The 19,481-nt window shown below is 51.2% G+C and overlaps 2 protein-coding genes and 1 long non-coding RNA gene across 5 annotated transcripts; 2 read left to right on the top strand and 1 right to left on the bottom strand.

Annotated features, from left to right (window-relative positions):
• The first annotated feature begins 945 nt into the window (after positions 1–945).
• On the top strand, positions 946–14,167 carry Clip3 (CAP-Gly domain containing linker protein 3). Its single transcript, XM_027941272.2, has 14 exons — positions 946–1,344; positions 1,654–1,881; positions 4,857–4,996; positions 5,079–5,172; positions 5,358–5,519; positions 5,884–6,002; positions 6,858–7,094; positions 9,405–9,540; positions 9,687–9,815; positions 11,102–11,245; positions 11,315–11,438; positions 11,633–11,697; positions 12,187–12,259; positions 12,595–14,167. The coding sequence occupies exons 2-14, from the start codon at positions 1,716–1,718 to the stop codon at positions 12,647–12,649; spliced, it is 1,644 nt and encodes a 547-aa protein (XP_027797073.1). The 5' UTR covers positions 946–1,344; positions 1,654–1,715; the 3' UTR covers positions 12,650–14,167.
• LOC139702636 (uncharacterized) lies at positions 10,477–13,759 on the bottom strand. Its single transcript, XR_011705207.1, has 3 exons — positions 13,671–13,759; positions 12,206–12,662; positions 10,477–11,655 (listed from the first exon to the last, which is right to left on the bottom strand). It is a non-coding gene; the product is annotated as an uncharacterized lncRNA (long non-coding RNA).
• Positions 14,168–14,608: 441 nt separating the features above from the next.
• Alkbh6 (alkB homolog 6) lies at positions 14,609–19,416 on the top strand. Of its 3 annotated transcripts, none has more exons than XM_027941339.2 (7): positions 14,609–14,652; positions 15,329–15,407; positions 15,711–15,779; positions 16,930–16,990; positions 17,306–17,457; positions 17,683–17,799; positions 18,988–19,416. In XM_027941339.2, exons 2-7 carry the CDS (start codon positions 15,354–15,356, stop codon positions 19,249–19,251), a joined length of 717 nt encoding a protein of 238 aa, XP_027797140.1. In that variant the 5' UTR covers positions 14,609–14,652; positions 15,329–15,353; the 3' UTR covers positions 19,252–19,416. The 3 variants fall into 3 exon arrangements, with proteins under 3 accessions (XP_027797140.1, XP_027797141.1, XP_071460359.1); XM_027941340.2 differs by lacking the exon at positions 14,609–14,652 and adding an exon at positions 14,848–14,996; XM_071604258.1 differs by lacking the exon at positions 14,609–14,652 and having other exon boundaries at positions 15,350–15,432.
• Positions 19,417–19,481: the final 65 nt, after the last annotated feature.

The raw sequence follows: 19,481 nt of genomic DNA on the forward strand, positions 1-19,481 counted from the left end.
ATATCCCAAATGAGAGGAGAGAAGGAACCATGCAAGGGCCTGGGGGAAGCCTTCCAGCTAGAACAGCCAATGCAAAGGTCCTGGGGTGCAGAAAAGCAAGGAGGCCAGTATGATCTGAGTGGAGTGGGCAGAGTGAGAGGAGGAGAGATTGGAAACATGGTGGGCAAGTGTACCTAGGGCCTTATGGGCTGTGGCTGGGAGTACTGGCTTTTACCTGGAGTGAGGTGCAGCCAGATGCTTCTGAGTCAAGGAGTACCCTGATGTGATACATGTTAGGTTCCTGTGACTGCAGGGTAGGAAGAAAGGTCAGGTGGGGTGGGGAGAGCAGTGAGAACAGAGAAGACACTGCTGCCATTGTTGAGGTGGGAGAAGATGAAGGATGGACCAGGATAGGGGCCTGGAGTTGGGTGATAAAATTCTGGAAGTATTTTGGTGATGGAGATACTGGGCCTACCCAGTATGAGGGGCACAAGGCACGTTCAGGCTGGGGTGATTTGGGGCAGAGCAGGTAACAAACCAGGAGTGAGGTTGAGCCAGGACCCTGGCTGGCTCCAAGAGGCTTTACTCCAAGAGATACATGTTCTCAGAAGAGATCCATAGACAGATCTGTCTTCTAGACACTGCTATCATCACATGGCCTTCACTGCACAGTCATGTAGCTTGGTGATTAAGAACCAGACTCGACGAACTGCCTGCTTTCAAATTTTAGCTCCACCACCCACTTGCTGTGTACTGATGGGTAAGCAACTCGAACTCTCGGCCTGAGGAAGTGCTGATGAGCACTGTCTATAAGGACAAAGGTGATGGAGATGTAAAAGCACCCCTCTGAGACGTTCATAGAGGGTAAGCATGGCGTTGAGCTCCGAGAGAGGGAACAACATCAGCAAGGCACAGAGACCACTGTCCCAACTGGCCGGGTTCGCAGACCTGGAGAGGGCTCTGTCACCGCGAGGATGGACAAAAAGGCGACACGGGTGTCGCCTTGCCGCCCCTCTCCCCCCGCCGGTCTCTGCTTCATCTCTCTCCTGCCTCGGTGCCTCACACCCTTCCAGGTGGCAGTCCCTTCTTCCTCTTCGGGTGCTCGGGGTCTAGCCCCTTGGCGTCGCTGCCTCCAGAGCCTTCATCTGAGCGAGCTGCCTCTCAGCATCTCCTCCCCCGCGCCTTGCCACTGCGCATGCGCCGCCAGCGCCCCTCCCTCTCCACCCCCACCCCCGATCGGCTGCTGGGCCTCGTCCCCTTCTCTCTGTCTCCCTCTCTTCCCCTACCACGTCCCCCGACACCGACACCCCAGTACTCCGCGGTCTCCTCAGTCTCAGCCTCGGTCTTCAACCCAGTCCGCCCGAGGTAAGATGGGAAGCGCGGAGGCCCGTGAGAAGGGGAGGGGCGAAGCATCCTGCATCCCGAGATAAACAAACCCCGAGAGGGGGCGGCCGAGACTGAGGGGCCTGACGCGGGAGAAGAATGGGGGGCTGGGCCTGGTGGAGGAGGCAGGAGCTGGGCGCATATCCCGGGGCTCTCTGATGGGTAACGAGGCCCTATGGTTCTCCAAGATCCAGAGCTGGGGGCACGGGGACCACCCGGGGCCTTGGGAGTTTCTGGGGGCTTGGACCCAGAGCCTCTGGGGCACCCTCTCCAGCTGACCTCTGCCTCCAGGATTTGCCTGCAGGCCGCCCCTGACTCTTGCGCCCGCCCACCACTGAGGGCCATCGAGGACCATGACTAAGACAGATCCTGCCCCCATGGCCCCTCCACCCCGAGGAGAGGAGGAAGAAGAGGAGGAAGAAGATGAGCCCGTCCCTGAAGCCCCCAGCCCCACCCAGGAGCGCCGGCAGAAGCCTGTTGTGCATCCATCGGCACCTGCACCCCTCCCCAAGGACTACGGTAACTGCTATCCCCACCCTGGAATCTGGCATGGAGACTTGGGTGGTCTGGGAGAATGGCTGAACTCTGCTGGTGGTGATGGTGGGGGGGATTCTGAGGCGGTCCAGAGTCTTGGACCTCTCTCCCTTCGTTTATTCACCATTGGAGTATGGAGTTGGAATGATCCTAATATTTGGTTCATGACAAATAATTCTATCATGTAGTCATTCAACAAACAAATCTTGGAAGAGCCACTACTGATCTGGCTCTGTGCTAGTAGTTGGGGCCACAGCACAGAATAAGACAAGCAGTCTTTGCTCTGAGAGAAATCAATGACAACCACACAAATAAGTATTAAAAATATAAATATATGATTACAAAGCATGATAATTGTGTTTGCCAAGAACAGAATGCTGCAGGATATTTTAAAAATGTTGTCCCTTGGATTAACTAAAAGGTCAGGAAAAGAGGGTCCATGGAGAGATAACTTCAAAAGTAAAGGATCTGAGATAGGAGAGTGTGAGGTAGGATCTGGGGGTGTCCTGTTGGAGAAACTGAAGGTATCTGTCATTTATTTATTGCTTGCTATTATCCTGTAATGAGCTCTATACTGGGTAATGGGATGTTGATGAAGAACAATCAAGGCATGGCCCCTGTTCTTAGGAGAGACTAAACAAGTGAACAGATAAATCAGATGAGTTCAGATCAGAGTGAATGCTATAAAAGAAATAAAAGGTAAAGTTATAATAGATAAGGGCCAGGGGACCTCTTGCTTGAAACCAAGTAGTCAGGGTGGGTCTTTCTGATTAGGTGACATTTAGGCTGACACCCAAAGCATAGGAGAGCTGGAGAGAGTTCCAGGCAGAGACTAGCAAGTGCAAAGGCCCTGAGGCAGAACTGAGCTTGGAACAGAAAGATCATAGAGCTGCATTTGGAGAGTGATCAGAATTGAGGTGAGAGGGCATGGGCAAGATCTGGAAGGGCCTTGAAGGACTTTGGATATATTCTAAGTATGACAGGCACACACACAAACAGCTGTGTGCGTGTGTGTATCTTTGCACACATATGTGTGTGCTCAGTGTGTCTAAAAGCAAAGAAGTGGCAGGTTTGATTTATAATTTTAAAAGCTCCCTCTGGCTTCTGGGTAGAGAGGTGGAGTGCAGCCAGTGTTGGATATAGGAGAGAGGTTTTAGAAGATGCTGACTGGGAATCCTTAGCAGCTGTGAGGCTCAGCAACTAGGCACTTGGTTCAGAGAGTTGGCATCATCAGGATAGAGCAGGAGAGATGGCATCTATGGATGTATCACCCACTATTGGTGGATTGGAGAGACAAGTTCATTTTAGTCTGGCAGAAAAATAGGAAAGTTTTCTGAGGGCGTGAGTTGTGGGGAAAAACTGGAAAATCTCCTTTGGAAACTCAACTGTATGTGGCTTGAGCCTGTGGTCCAGTGGGCAGTCAGAATGTCTAAGATGGGCCCTCCAAGGAATCCTGTTTGTAGAGCAAGGGAGGGTTTGGTCACAAAATGTGAAGGAATCTGGAAATATGGTCCAAGCCAGAGAGAAAGCTAAGGTGAACTCCTTAGAAAACTATATATCTGTTTGTTCAATTTGTACATTAATCCAGCAGAGATCTGCTGAGTAGCCACTGCATGCTGGCTGCTACGCCCAACTGTGGGGATAAGGGAGTGGCAAGCAAAACAGAAATTGTGCTTCTATCCAAGTGAGGGCAACAAGTAAGAAAGGAAGAGAAAGGAAAAAAGAGAGAAGAGAGGAGGAGAAAGAGGGAGAAGAGAGGAAGGAGTAAACATATTATGTTCAGTAGCAATATGTGCTATGATAAGAAGATTAAAATAGGAGCTGGAGAAGTGCAGAGGTGCTGATTTAGATGGGGCACTCTGGGGCGGGGTGGGGGGACTCAGGAGATCTGAAGGAAGACTGTCCAGGTGGGAAAATAGCAAGTGCAAGGAGACAGGAATTTTCCTGGCACATCGGAGGGACAGAAGGCAGCCAATGTGGCTGGAGGGGAATGAGGGAGAGGGAGAGGGCAGAGAAAGAGGTGGCCAGATTGCTCAGGGCCTTGTGCCAGCGGGAGGACTTTGGTCTGTACTCTGAGTAGGATGGGAGCCAGGGGAGGAGGGTTCTGAGCCAGGGAGGGCTGCAGTGTGAATGGGGTTTGAAAAGGAGCACACAGGCTGATTCCTGAGTCACCTTCTACGCAGCCTGTCCCGGGGCTGTGTATGATCCGATCCTTCACTTACTCATTCATTCAGCTCACATATCTGCCACTGCAAGGCCCCTGCTGGGTGCTGAGGTTACCCCCAGAGAACAACGCTCATCAGAATCTAATGCAGGGAACTAGATGTCCCTCTGACCACCATGCTGGCTGGCCACAGATTGGATCCTGCTCATTCTTAGAGACATTTTATATGTTCTACACAATATTTGAAAAATTTGAGAATTTTCTTTAAAAACTAGACTTTGGGCTTTCTGCAATAAATTTTTTAAAATTCTGGCAGGGCTGGAGTCTTGGCTCAGTGGTAGAACACTCACCTAGCGTGTATGAGGCACTGGATTCGATTCTCAGCATCACATATAAATAAACAAATAAAGGTCCACTGACAACTAAAAATATTAAAAATAAAATAAAATTCTGGCAAGTTGTCCACACTGTGACCATAGTCTGACAGCATAACAGGGTCCTCAAGTGGTAGCAGCATCCTTGGGCTTGCAGACCAGAAGGTACTCCACTAGAGTTTGCTACCCTATGAAAACTGCCTGATTTTTCAATTTTTCAAGACACTGTGCATCCAGATTTTTGTATGAAACCTTCAGATTTTGGAACCTCATGCTGGCCACACAGAAAATGCCTGTGGGTTGACCGTGGCTAGTTAGAGGCTTTTAAAGGCAAAGACTGAGCTCCCTTGCCTGGGGTGGGGGGAACAGGGGAGAGAGGGTCCAGCTTGCCTAGAGTGACCTTGGACCTCTCTCCACCCTAGCCTTCACCTTCTTCGATCCCAATGACCCTGCATGCCAGGAGATTCTGTTTGACCCTCAGACCACCATCCCAGAGTTGTTCGCCATCGTGCGTCAGTGGGTGCCCCAAGTCCAGCACAAGATAGATGTCATCGGCAATGAGGTAGGAACAGAGGGGAAGTTAGGAGGGAGGGGATGTGCCCCTCACATGTTTGGGTAACCCTCGCGTTCCCTGGTACTCCCAGATTCTGCGTCGAGGCTGCCACGTGAATGATCGTGATGGGCTTACCGACATGACGCTGCTCCATTACGCATGCAAGGCTGGGGCCCATGGAGTCGGTGAGGGCCCAAACCCCCAAGCCCTGAGCCCAAAAGCCTAAGCTTCTAGCCCCGATACCCGCAAAACCTCCCAGAATTCAGGCCCTAATATCACGAAGTGTAGACCATGAGGCCCCAGGCTCGCCCCACGCGCTAGGTGCATGCTCTACTGGAGGACTTCCAAGCTGACCCTTGCTGTCGTGCAGGGGACCCTGCGGCGGCCGTGCGTCTCTCCCAGCAGCTGCTGGCGCTGGGCGCCGATGTTACCCTGCGCAGTCGCTGGACCAATATGAACGCTCTTCACTACGCTGCCTATTTTGACGTGCCCGACCTGGTACGGGTGCTGCTGAAGGGCGCGCGGCCACGCGGTAAGGAGGGGGGGCCTGGCTGAGAGGAGAAGGGGGAAGGGCGCCTCGAGGACCTGGTTTAGAGAGGTAGAGACCTGGGGTGAGAGGGACCTGGAGTGACGGGGCAGAACTGAGGCCTGGCTGGGAAGGGGAGAGGACTAGGATCCAGGAGGTAGCCCGAAGCAGGAGGTGGAAGCCGGCAGGGCGCTGTCAGTGGGCCCCACCCTCAGGGATGGGAGGGGCGGGGCATAGAAGAGAGGGGCGGGGCTCTCGCAGAGGCAGAGGCTGGGAGGCCTGGGGAGGGATAAGAGAGAAACCCAGAGGTAAGAGGAGGGCTGGGTTCCCACCACGTTCACCCAGAACCCTCCTCTCGCCCACTTCCCAGTAGTGAACTCCACGTGCAGTGACTTCAACCACGGCTCAGCCCTGCACATCGCTGCCTCCAACCTGTGCCTGGGCGCGGCCAAATGTTTGCTGGAGCATGGCGCCAACCCAGCGCTGAGGGTACTGCCACTCTGGCCCAGCCCTGTTATCCTCTTCCCCGCTCCCTCCATCCACTGCCCTCCAATAGGCCACTGCAGAGGACGAGGACCACTTGTATTTCTCCTAAAATGTTATAAAAACGATCTGCACATTCAACAAATGAAATGATAGCTGATTTTAGAGTTCATTATACATCAGGTGAAGTGTCACAAGCCCTGTTTTACAACCAGGAGACTGAGGCAGAGAGATTCAAGGATTTTCCCAGGGGCACTCAGCAAGGATATCTTTTCTTTCAATCCTGGCTGACCCTGTGGCTTTGTACAGACAGCAGTTGAAATCATGAGGAAAGTGGAGTTAGGCCTTCAGGGAATGAGAGGCTTGGGCCCCTTATAAGCCCTCAATATGATCTTTGATCCCTTTCTGTTATGAGGTCCCAATATCCCTGGCATCCTGGGGGTTCATCACAGGGCCTGTGCCCCTGTTCTCTCCTCATTCCCTATTGGCTCACTTTGATATCTGAGCCTATAGCATAGGAGCCTGTTCTCAGTATTCATACCCACCCACCTCCCAAGGCCCCATTACAGGCTTAAGGTCCCCAAAGCATAAGCTCCCCAAGGGCATGACCTGCAGTACCAACCTTATTCCCTGTAGGCTCCATCCCCAATGCTACATTGCATTACTTGACACATCCCCAGCTCAGGACCACAGGGGTGGACTCACCGGGGATCTGCATCCAAATGCCCCACCCCTTCTTATTCCCATGCTGGCCCAGGGCATGATGTAGTCCTGTCCCAGCTTCACTCAGGCTGGTAGCCTTCATGGGAGTGTAGCCTGTACCCCTGAGCTCCTGTTTCCTCTCTTCCTATTGGCCCACAGAATCGGAAGGGGCAGGTGCCAGCTGAGGTGGTCCCAGACCCTATGGACATGTCCCTGGACAAGGCAGAGGCTGCGCTGGTGGCCAAAGAGCTGCGAACGCTGCTGGAAGAGGCTGTACCACTATCGTGTGCCCTTCCCAAGGTGACATTACCCAACTATGACAACGTCCCAGGCAATCTCATGCTCAGCGCATTGGGCCTGCGTCTAGGAGACCGTGTTCTGCTGGATGGTCAGAAGGTCAGAGATGAGTGTTGGAGGGGGCGGTTCCCTCATCCCTCAGAGCTGGGTGTTTGGTTGCAAACAGACTGTCCTCTTTGTCTGTCCGCCTTTCAGTCATTCACACAGTTCTTTATTCCATCTAACAATTGTTCTGTCAATGCTTCCTCTGTGCCTTCCTCTGTGTTGAGCTGTTGGCTTAGAGGGAGAAATAGACCCATCCCCAAATGAGGACAGCACAGAGCAGTCATGATTGAAATGAGCAGAGTGATCAGCATAGCTCTATGTATCTGTGGCTCCTAGAGTTTTAAGGTCCCTTCTCAGCTCCCATCTCCACTCTTAAGAGTGGACAGGACTTTGACTAGGACAGTATAAGCCAGAGTGCTCAGGGAAGTGTTGGGGTATGCACCCAACTTGAAGATGAAGAGAAGGGGAGGAGAAAGGGTTTCATTTAGAGGGAGTCGAGAATCTTGATTCATCTGGGCATTCCAATTTTCATTCTTTTTTTTTTTTTACTATTTATTTTTTAGTTTTAGGTGGACACAATATCTTTATTTTATATTTATGTGGTGCTGAGGATCAAGCCCAGTGCCTCGTGCATGCTAGGCGAGCGTTCTACCACTGAACCACAACACCAGCCCCCCAACTTTCATTCTTTTGGCTAGTGTCCTTCAGGCTCCGTGCTGAGCCCAGTGTGTCCTTAAGGATAGAGGGCTGCATTTGCTCCAGCTCTGCTTTCATGGAGCGCCACTGCTAGTGAAGAAAAGTCAGCCAGTCAGTAAAGTACACTATGGTTAAAAATTATTTTTGGAAGCAGAAAGTATTGTGAAAACCATTAGATGGATGGATTTAAATTGTCTGGCTCGAAGCAGGAGCTATTTTAACTGGGTGGTCTCAGAAGGCTTCTTTGAGTGGGTGATGTCCAAGCAGAGATGGGAAGAAGTTCACCTCACAAAGAAGTTCATATCACAAAGATATGGAAACAGCAAGCATGAAGACCCATGGTGGAGAGAGGCATAGGACTGGGGAGAAGTTGGGGGGATGGAGGGGTCAGAAACACTGCATCACAGGCCACTGATCCCTCTTTGTATGAAGGTTAAATGAATTAAAACCTGGTATACACTAATTGTTCTTTGTGTGCCAGGCACTGTTCTAGTCCCTATGTCAACCCTCCAAAATCAACACTATTAGCCTATTTTGTAATTAATTAATTAATTAATTAATGGCACTAGGGATTGAACCCAGGGCTTCACACATTCTAGGCAAGTACCCAACCACTGAGCTACACCTCAGTGGCAGTATTGGGGGTGTCCGGTACTTCATCTGCCCAAGTTAGTTCATTTTATAGATAAGGAACTGAGGGCTTGGTTCTATCCCCAGTACCATTAGAAAAAAAAAGAAAACTGAGGTATGGAGGTGAGAGGGACTCACACAATCCTAGTAACCACACTCATGGAGGACTGTCTGCAGCTAAGCATCTTTACTTGTATTAAAAATGTATCCATCAGAACCAGGCAGGTGGTGCACACCTGTAATTCCAGAGACTAGGAAGGTTAAGGCAGGAGGATCATGAGTTCCTGACTAGGCTCAGCAACTTTGCAAGACCATGTCTCAAAATTTTAAATATAAAATTTTTACTTGAGATGTAGCTCAGTGGTAAAGTGCCCTGGGTTCAATCCCCTCTATATCTATATCTATATTATTATCTATCTATCTATCTATATATTAATTTGGCTAATGTGACTGGGGAAATTAATTTTTAACTTAATTTAAAATAAATTTTGGTGCTGGCAATATGGCTCAAGTGGTAGTGTGCTCGCCTGGCATGTGCGGGGCACTGGGTTCAATCCTCAGCACCACGTAAAAATGAAATAAAGATATTGTGTCCACCTAAAACTAAAAAATAAATATTAAGGGCTGGGGTTGTGGCTCAGCGGTAGAGCATTTGCCTAGCATGTGTGAGGCTCTGGGTTTGATCCTCAGCACCATATAAAAATAAATAAATAAAAAAAGATATTGTGTCCAACCACAACTAAAAAGTAAATAAATATTTAAAAATAAATATTAAAAAATAAATTTTCATACTTGGCTAGTGGTTATTTACTGTATTGTACAGGATAATGTTACAAGTTGGTAAGAGTGGTATTCCCATGTTGCAAATAGGGAGGTTGAGGTACAGAGAAGTTAAGTCAGATAGCCAGTAAATGATGATGTTGAAACTGAGATTTGAGCCCAGTTTTCCTGCATACACTCACTCCATCACCATGCTTCCTGTGTGCCAGTGGTCCTCCCTAGGTCCCTTCCCAAGCCATACCTCCCTTGTCTCCTCAGACGGGCACACTGCGGTTCTGCGGGACCACAGAGTTTGCCAGCGGCCAGTGGGTGGGCGTGGAGCTGGATGAACCTGAGGGCAAGAATGATGGCAGTGTTGGGGGTGTCCGGTACTTCATCTGCCCTCCCAAGCAAGGTCAGTCTCATCTGGCGTCCAGGAGGGTGGGGATGGGGGTCCATTTAGTAGTTCTGATGCCAGAGTCTGAGTAATGGTGTGGAAGTTGAGGGCATGGCCAGGGGCAGAGGCTTGGACAACACCAAGCCTAGTCTCTGTCCCCGCAGGTCTTTTTGCCTCTGTGTCCAAGATCTCCAAAGCAGTGGATGCACCCCCCTCGTCTGTCACCTCCACGCCCCGGACTCCCCGGATGGACTTCTCCCGTGTTACTGGCAAAGGCCGAAGGGAACACAAAGGTCAGAGGGGGAACATTAGGGGTAGGAAGAGCCAGTCATGGGGACATTCTGTGGATAGCTCAGTTTGTATGACTCAGTTTCTCCTCTGGCCCAAACTCTAGTTTTAGAGGATGGGCTCTGAATTCCTGGCTTTTCTAACTCAATTTTCCCTTTGGCTCAGGAGTGGCCATATCCAGTTCTTTTTTTGTTGTCGTCGTGTTTATTTTATTATTTATATGCAGTGCTGAGAATCAAACCCAGTGCCTCACACATGCTAGGCAAGTACTCTACTACTGAGCCACAACCCCAGCCCCCACCCAGTTCTTGAAAGGACTTGTAGGTTCACTGCCTTCTACTTAGTTTCCCCTCAAGCCCAAAGTCTTCCCCAAATTGGGGAAGACTCTTTCTGGGAGTTCTTGTTCCAGGGGTTTATGGCTTTTATGACTTGATTTACTTATTCTCAGACCCAAATCCCCCTTCATTTTACTTCACTATTGATTGATTGATTGATTGATTTTTGAGACAGGGGTCTTGCTACATTTATCAGATTGGTTTTGAATTTCTGCCTCAGCCTCTTGAATGCTAGGGTCTTGACATGGGGTCCCCAAAACTGGCATCTGAGGCCCCATCTTCCCCTTACCATCTCCTCACAGGCAAGAAGAAGAACTACATGTAGACGCTATTGTGTCCAGACTTCGTTTTATTATTTATTTATATACTTAGTGGCACCGGGGATCAAACCTAGGGCCTCACATAAGCTACACAAGTACTCTACCACTGAGCTGCATTCCCAGCCTTTTTAAAATTTTGAGACAGGTTCTCAGTAAATTGCCCAGGCTGGCCTTGAATTTGGGAGCCTCCTATCTGAGTAGCTAAGATTACAGGCACGTGCTACCATACCTGGCTAATTTTTTATTTCTTGTGGTCCTGGGGATCGTACCCAGGGCATTCTACCAGTGAGCCACAACCTAGCATTGTAAAAAGGACAGTTTCTAGGCTCACAACTTCTGCCTCAGTTTTCCCTTTGGCCTTTATATCCTCAGTTCTAAGATTTTGGGTTCTCTAGGTTCTGTGGCTCAGTTTCCACTCAAGTCTAAAGACCCCCCCTCTCTCCTAGTTCTCTGGCATCTGAGATTCAGTTTCCCTTCAAACCCAAATACCATCCCCTACCCTAATCCTGTGGAAGGCACTAGAGTTCCTGTGATTGGAGCCAGGACAGAATTTTTATCTTGAGATTTTCCAGTTGGCATGGGGGTCCCCAAAACTGGCATCTGAGGCCCCATCTTCCCCTTACCATCTCCTCACAGGCAAGAAGAAGTCCCCATCGTCCCCATCTCTGGGCAGCCTGCAGCAGCGTGAGGGGGCCAAGGCTGAAGTTGGAGACCAAGTCCTTGTGGCAGGCCAGAAGCAGGGGATTGTGCGCTTTTATGGGAAGACAGACTTTGCCCCAGGTGAGGACGGGGATTTGGGGCTGGGGGACAGGCAAGGCTCTGGGGCATCCTGACACCTTCCTGCTACAGGTTACTGGTATGGCATTGAGCTGGACCAGCCCACAGGCAAGCACGATGGCTCTGTCTTTGGTGTCCGGTACTTCACCTGCCCCCCAAGGCATGGAGTCTTTGCACCAGCATCCCGCATTCAGAGGTGAGCCCAAATTCTGACCCCTGACCCAGGGGGCCACCCACAGCCCTAATCCACCCTTGGTTGGTTTCTTCCTCTTGGACTAGCAGGACATTGTAGTTACCACCCACACCCTAGCCCTTTCCTCTGGGCTCACCTTCCAGGGAGATCCTGAATTCTTGTGGCTCTGATTTCTTCCATTCCCTGTGTCTCCCCAGGATTGGTGGATCTACGGATCCCCCTGGGGACAGTGTTGGAGCCAAAAAAGTACATCAAGTGACAAGTGAGTTGGGGGCTGAACATGGGGAGGCATGTGGGTCTGGGAATGGTAGAAGGGTCATGGGTTTTCAGGTGTATGCTTATGACAAGAGTCAGCCCAGGAAAATGTTGAGATGAGGTGCTATAGGGTATGAGGAAGTTAACAACAAGGCTCGGAGGGCTAGGGTTATAACCCAGATGTAAAGCACTTGCTTAGCATGTGCAAGGCCCTGGTTCAATCCCGAGCACTAAAAACAACAACAACTAAAACCCTCCAAAATCAAAAAACAAGGCTACAGCAGGCATCAGGGATATAGGTTGAGTGGGTTTTGGGAACATGGGTAGGTATTGGGGGACTTGGAAGGTATTATTGACAAGAGGTTCAGATGGGGATTGGGAACATAGAATCCAGGTAGGTCCTGGGGACATGGATAGATATTAATGACAAGGATTCTAGGTGAGTATTGAGAACACAGGTGAGTTTATCATCCTCTCATCCTGCTCTCCTCTCCAGTGACACAGCCCAAACGCACCTTCACGACAGTCCGGACTCCAAAGGACATTGCGTCAGAGAACTCTATCTCCAGGTGTGTGGCCAAGACTGTCCCCTTTCCTGTGGGCTGTTAGGGAGAGGCATTCACAAGGCTGCTGGAATCTAGGGTCTGGGGCTCTAGTTGGGGATTGAAATAGAAGCTAGAAGTTGTGACTAGTAAGCACACTCAGAAACAGTCTTTAGGGTGTAGGGCCCAATACTGACTTTTGCTGACACCTCTTAGGGGGCAGGTTAAGGAAGCAGAACACCCTCCACTGCACATAAGCCTAAGAAGGCAAAGCCAGAAGCAGAATCCCAAAGACTAGGGGGTGATTGAACCAGATGTCCCTGCATCCTGAATCATGGTTGACCAGGTTCTTCTCCTTTTAGGTTGCTCTTCTGCTGCTGGTTTCCATGGATGCTGAGGGCAGAGATGCAGTCTTAGAGGCCCTGGATACCTGACAGAGACAAAGAAGTCCCTTCTAGCATCTCCTGACACAAGGAGCCCCCAGTCACCCTGAGATAGAGATTCCCAGTAACACATCCAGAATAGAGACCCCCCATTAGCCAACCCTCAATCACTGAAGTCCCATTATTAACAGATCCCCATGATAACCTGCCCCCCAAATACAGACCCCATATCACCCAGAAAAAGATTCCCTAAGTAGCACCTTCAGGCTAGTCCCTATCCCAGCCCCTCAGAGCAGAACCCTAATTAACAGATTTCTGCATCACCCCAAATGATGGTTGATCCTTTCCATATAATATTCCATAACAGGACATTCTGAGTCACTCATCAGTGGATCAGAAACTCCCCCATTAACAAAGACTCTCTCTGATTCTCCTTGTAATAAACATAGGTCACAACTCCAGAGTAATAGACCATGTCACTATCCCCATTTAACATCATTGCCCTCAAGATTCCGTGATCCCATGGTCACCCCGAAGCCCTTCCATTCCATTCCCCCTTTCAAAGACTCTCCATGAACAAAGACCCTTGTTCTCACCCCTCAAGAAAAGACCCACTTTAACTAGCCCACTGTCACCCCCCCCAATTTATAGACACCAAAACAGTCCTGGAAGTGCTAATTACAGGACCCCCAAGTCTTCCTACCCTCTGCACCCTCAAGAAACCCCCAGTGCCTTGTATGAAGCCCACCCCACATGGCCTCCAGCCTCTGTGCTGGCCAGGCTCCCAGAAAATTCTCTATTTTTGAAGTAATGACTTCCCCCTTTGGGGGACCCCAAAATTTGGAGACCCCATTCTGAGACTCTGGGGATCCCACACCCCAGAGTATACATGTCCCAAGACCCCCTGTGCCCCCAAGTCCTATAACCCCTAGAAGATCCCAAATTTCTAACTCCCAGGACCCCCAAATCATGGAATCCCCAAATCCCCAGGGAATCCCAAATTTAAAAGTCCAATCGCAAACCCCCAGGAAAACCCAATTATGAGGTCCTTGTACCTGGGATGGAGGAGACTGCAATCGGGAAATATATTCCAGGCTCTCAGGGTATTTCAAGCCCTGTCCATAGGCACCAGGAGACCCCCAAACATGAATTCCCATCCTGGAAACTGCAGGACTTCAATGCCCTGAGTTCAAGGATCTCAAGAAACCCAAATTCAAGAGCCCCAGCCCTAAGGGACCCCCAAATCCTAAAGCCTCCGTCTATAATACGTGGAGGGCCCCGAGGCCCTGAAGCGATCCCAAGTCTTGGAGCCCCCATTTCAATCTATCTTCTGGTCACAGGTCCAAGACACCAAATCTGATTTACTGGCCACAAAGGACCTCAAAGCACTTGGGCCAGGCCAACAGCCTAAGGGAGAACCTGAAGGCCCCGCGGGTCCAGGGCAGACCTGGGGCCCTGACCACCAAGGACAGCTCACGACTGCCCCGTCTCACTGCATGTCCCCAAACTCAGCATGACCCCTGTCCTCTTCAATAAAGACGTTTCTACGGCCTCTGTGTGTCAGGTCATTGTGGGTTACGGCCTCTGAACACTTGCTGGGGGAGCGAGGGAGAAGAAGACTTCCCTTCAATCTCGCCTCCCCGCGGCCTGGTTGTAGGACGACCTAGTCTGCAAAAAGTCCACCCAACAGCCCTTATCTCCTTCCCGCGGTCACTACAGCGGGTTCTCCCATCTGGGCCCACGCCGCAGGGCGGACACTTTCGGTTTTGGAATCCAGATTGGCCGGTGTCAGACGAAGACCGGTCTCCTGTGGCTCCCCGAAGGCTCAGAGGCCTGGAGGCGCGGCCTATCCCTGAGCGAGGGTGAGGGGGCGGGCGAATACCAAGCGAGAGCGCCAATTGGTTGGAAGGCGGACCCTTTAGGCTTCTGAGAGTTCCCATTGGTCTGAGGTATTTTGCTTCCGCAACGTGGGGCGGAAGTAGTTGGGTGGGGGAGGAGGGTCTTGATTCTGAAAATTGGAGGGGACACGAGTGGACGGTCAGTGTTGGGGGCTGGGGACAGAGATGGGTGTCCAGGGGGGCCGAGAGTGGGGGTCCGGGGGAGTTCATACTGGGAGTCCTTTAAAGAGTGGGGACAAGGGTTCAGGGAGGGAAGAATGTTTGAGAGGAGTCAGGCTTAGGTCCTAGGGAGCCGCAGTGAACGGGCGCTTTGAAAGGAAAATCTGAGGGGATCCAGAGTGGAAGGGGTTTGAGGAGGCTTAGATTTGTGTCACAAGGACACTCAGAATGGGGGCTCCGAAAGGGCTGAGGTCGAAGAAGCGTCCTCCGCCTCAGAGAGCCGTCACTCATCGTTGCAGGTCTGAAGTGGGGTCTCAAATTAAGGTATTTAAAGAGGCTCTGGGGTGCAGATGGGGTAGGGGGACTCTGTGTGGAACTTAAAGGTTCCCTGTGTGGGGTCAGAGAATGCTCTCTGCGAGAGACTGGAGAGGGCACATGTGTAGTTTGATGGGTCCTTGGAAGAGTGTGCTGGGTGCTGGGGAAGGAGCCTAGGGGGTCACTGTGTGGCATTTGAGATGTCGGGGACTCGGTTTTTAGAGACAGTGAGTTTCACAGGAGGATGAAAATGAGGACTGGATGGTGATGGGGCAGAAGGCTGAATCACAGACTGAGGATAGGAGGCTTAGTAACTGAAGCTTGTCCTCAACTCCCCACAGGACTGGGTGCAAGGAGTTGGTGTCGATGGAGGAGCAGGACGTCAGGGTTCCAGCTCTGGAACCATTCAGGGTGGAACAGGTTGTCAGGACTGGGGATACAGAGGGTAAAGGTGGGGCTAGAAAGTGGGAGGTGGGGTGGGATGGACAGGCTGACTCCTGGGTCCCTGGGTTGGGAGTCCCCCCTCCTTCCAATTTTTTTTACCCTCAAGAGTCCAGTCCCACTCCCAACCCCAACTCATAATGGGCATGAATCCCTCAACTTCAGACCCTGACCTGTCTGAGGACATCCTTAGCTTCCCTCCAGAGAGGGAGGTTACTTAGTGATGGTAGGGCCCTGTGTGGGTTAGAGGGCCACATCTTCAGGGGAATCTTTCCATTGTAGGCACCACCTGTAATCTACTATGTACCTGACTTCATCTCCAAGGAAGAGGAAGAGTATTTGCTTCGACAGGTGACCCCTAATGTCCTTGTAAAACCACCCCCACCACGGTCTTCCCGTATTCCTCTCCAACCCTCAGCTTTGGTATGAGAGCCCCCAAGGCTGCTGTGAAAACATTGGCAGAAAGGAGACCTTCCCCTACCCTCCCTGTGCTTCTCTTGGAAATTGTTAGAGCTGTCAGAGTTGTTTTGTTTTTTCCTAGGAGGCTTAGGGGCAACCAAACTAATGGTTAGGAAGGAGCTAGTTATAAACATAGAAGAATTTAGTGTTCAAATTTCTATGCTAAGATAATCCAGGAATCAGGATATAACAGAGTAAGTTCTGCCTTGTGCCAAGGTAGCTCAGCATAGTCTCAAATGCTAGGAACAAGGTTACCAAGTATACACCACCTATGCTGAGATGGCCTAGTTCATATTCTATTCTTCAGGTTTGGGAAAAGTAGAATTTCCAGAACCTAGAGTTCCCACATTGGGATAGCCCTTATTAGCCAGAGTCTTACAGAGCACCAATCTTCCCAGTGTTATGATAGCCCTCTTGAGCTTGAGTCCCAGGAACAAGTTCACCACAGAACATAAACCCTTGTGCTGAAATAGCCCAAAAGTTTTTGGTTCTTGGGATTGAAAACTTGACATATTTTCAAATCCTTGCACTGAAGTAGCTCAGGTTAGCTTCATAACCATACCAACAATGAGATTATCAACTAGAGTATAGATTTCTTTGACTGAGATAGCCCATTCTAGACCCTGGGGATCTTGGCAATGGAGAATTTTCAAAGTACTTTCCCTGCTGTACTAAGGACTAAGCCCAGCACACTCCCTCTCCCATGCAATAGGAACAAGGGTGCTCCAGAACCCAGAGTATCCCCAGATAGCCTGGAACAGCCTAGGCCAACCTCAGCGTTCTTACTAGACTCAAACTATGATTGTGCAGCCCTGGTTTCTTTTCTTAATTCTGGTGGACACAGATGGACTTTGGGACCAAAGGCCTGCCCTGGCAAGAAGGCCAACAACAAAATCCTGGGAACTTACTACTCCAGAGAAAAATTCCACAGCCACTAAGATGACCCATTTCCACCCCAGGAAAGGGCCACTATGTTGAACTGGGTGAGAGACTTACAGAGGGGTGACTCCAAAAACAGGAGTGACCTTTCCCCACCTCCTAGGTTTTCAATGCCCCAAAGCCAAAGTGGACCCAGCTTTCTGGGAGGAAGCTACAGAACTGGGGTAAGTTTCCCTAGCTAGGGATGTAGGTGATTCTGGGATATGGGGTGGGCAGAGGGTTTAGGTCCAGTAGTCTCAAGATAAGGGGAGCCTTGAGGGCTCAAGGGGTTCTAAGGGCCAGAAGGATTCTGAGGGGGTCAGTGGAGATCCTGAGGGCTTAGGGGCTTCTTGGTGACTTGGGAGTAACTCATGGGGTTTGGGGAACCAGAAAAGTCAGAAAATCTCTGAAGGGCCAGTGGTCTTCAGGGGTCCCTCAGGGGACACCAAATACCAGGAATCCTTGGTTTGGTGCCCTCAGGACCCCATTGCTCTCCCCAGGTGGGCTCCCCCATCCTAAGGGGATGGTCCCTGAGCGACTGCCCCCGTGGCTCCAGCGCTACGTGGATAAAGTGTCTGATCTCAGCCTTTTTGGGGGTCTCCCTGCTAACCATGTCCTCGTGAACCAGTATCTGCCTGGGGAGGGCATCATGGTAACCACATACCCTCACCCCAGCCCCCACAGTAGTAAACACCTCACCCCAGATCTCTGAGCCATCATAGGGCAGGGCATCATGCTCACCCGCCCTCACATCATGGAGTAGCTGCATATCCAACCTGGCATTCGCATGTCCATCCCAGCTCGGGAGTGCCCCTTTGACCCAGAGGGTGGGAGGGATGGACTTCTGCCCTGCCCAGCCCTGGTGCCCACTCCCCAGCCCCACGAGGATGGACCACTCTACTACCCAACCGTCAGCACCATCAGCCTGGGCTCCCACACCATGCTGGATTTCTATGAACCTCGGCAGCCGGAGGATGATGACCCTATAGAACAGGTGGGTCTGCAACGCTGCCCCAAGCGCTGGGAATGCCCCAACATCCCACCTCCTCCAGGCTGACCCAATTCCATTTGCCCCAGGCTATTCTTGACATCTTCTAGACACTTTGACCTGTTCTTTCATGGGTTACACTGACTTCCTCCCAGACACCCAACCCATCTGTTTGCTGGGTGCCCTGACTGCCATAACAGACACCCAGTGCCTTTACTGCCGAGTAGATGCCCTGACACCCTACGGTCCCCTGACCCCATACACTCAGTGGCCCAACAGACCTAGGCTCACCTATGCCCCATGTATGGCTCCCCAGTACTCAATAGACATTCTTTTTTTTTTTTTGTGGTGCTGGGGATTGAACCCAGGACCTTGCGAGGCAAGCACTCTGCCAACTGAGCCCCTCGAGAGACATTCTAGACATCCTCAGATACCCTAGTGTCATTCACTCATGGATGTCCCAACATCTTCCCACTTGGCCCCCTCGTCCCACCATCTGAGCACTGCAACACTGATATCCTGCTACTGCAGTAATGTGATCTGCAGTGCAGATGTACCCAGATTCTCCTAATCCCATGTCACATGACTCTGCTCAGAGACCCCCACAGAAACCCTAACAGCACCCTCTCTGACCTCTTTCACTGAGGGATATACTTGACATCCCAGTGTTCACAGAGACTCCTGGACACCCTAGCTCTTTGCTCCTTGGGGTTTCCCCATTAGCCTTACATGCTCCTGAATATTCTGACATGCCTCCTAATGTCAGTGTCTTCCAACATCCTGATGTCCTCAGATATTTCAGCCCCTTTACACTGCCCACCCCAGGTCCTTGCCTCAACATGCCCTCTCAGCCCAGCTCTGCCCTGGTGTCCTGGGGCCTTCTGAACTCAAGCTCAGCCCCAGCCCCTTGGAGATTCCAGCTGCAACTCCCACAGTCAGCTGACCATTTGAGGTGCCCATCTGCAGCCTACTTCCTGTCAGAGGGATCTGGTGGGACTGCTGACTCCTAGTCCTTTCCCTTCCCATCAGCTGTAACTGTGGAGCCCACAGATTTTCACCAAAGCCTCCATTCCCAGGAGCACTCTTACTCTTCAGCTTTTGCCCCTGGGTACTCACCCTTGTCCCCTGACCCCTGAAACCTGACTGCCCATACCTGACCTCTGATTAGCCTCAAACTACCAACCCATTTCACAGCCTCGGCCGCCACCCCAGCCCACTACCTCACTGTTGCTAGAACCGTGCAGCCTGCTGGTGCTCCGTGGTACTGCATACACACGCCTCCTGCACGGCATCGCAGCCACCCGGGTAGACGTGCTGGACGCTGCCTCACTGCCACCCAATGCGGCTGCCTGCAGATCGGCACTGCCTGGAGCCCACCTAGTGCGCGGCACCCGAGTCTCGCTGACCATCCGCCGTGTACCCCGCGTACTACGCGCCGGTCTCCTGCTCAGCAAGTGACTGCCAGGCTCCAGGTCCCGCTTGATTACAGGGCTTCCTACTTGGCTGTTGGGATGCTGTGACCTTGGTACTCTGGGGCAGAGGTGGCACGCCTGAGTTATTTATTTTCCCAGTAACTGTGGGAACCATGGGAGAAGAACCCATTCCAAATAAACCAAAAATATATTTTCTTGCTTTTAGGTTTTTTTTGGGGGGAGGGGTGGGTAGGGGGCCACAGTACAGATTCTTGT

Source organism: Marmota flaviventris, chromosome 18 (assembly GCF_047511675.1).
Source record: "Marmota flaviventris isolate mMarFla1 chromosome 18, mMarFla1.hap1, whole genome shotgun sequence".
Lineage (NCBI taxonomy): Eukaryota > Metazoa > Chordata > Mammalia > Rodentia > Sciuridae > Marmota > Marmota flaviventris.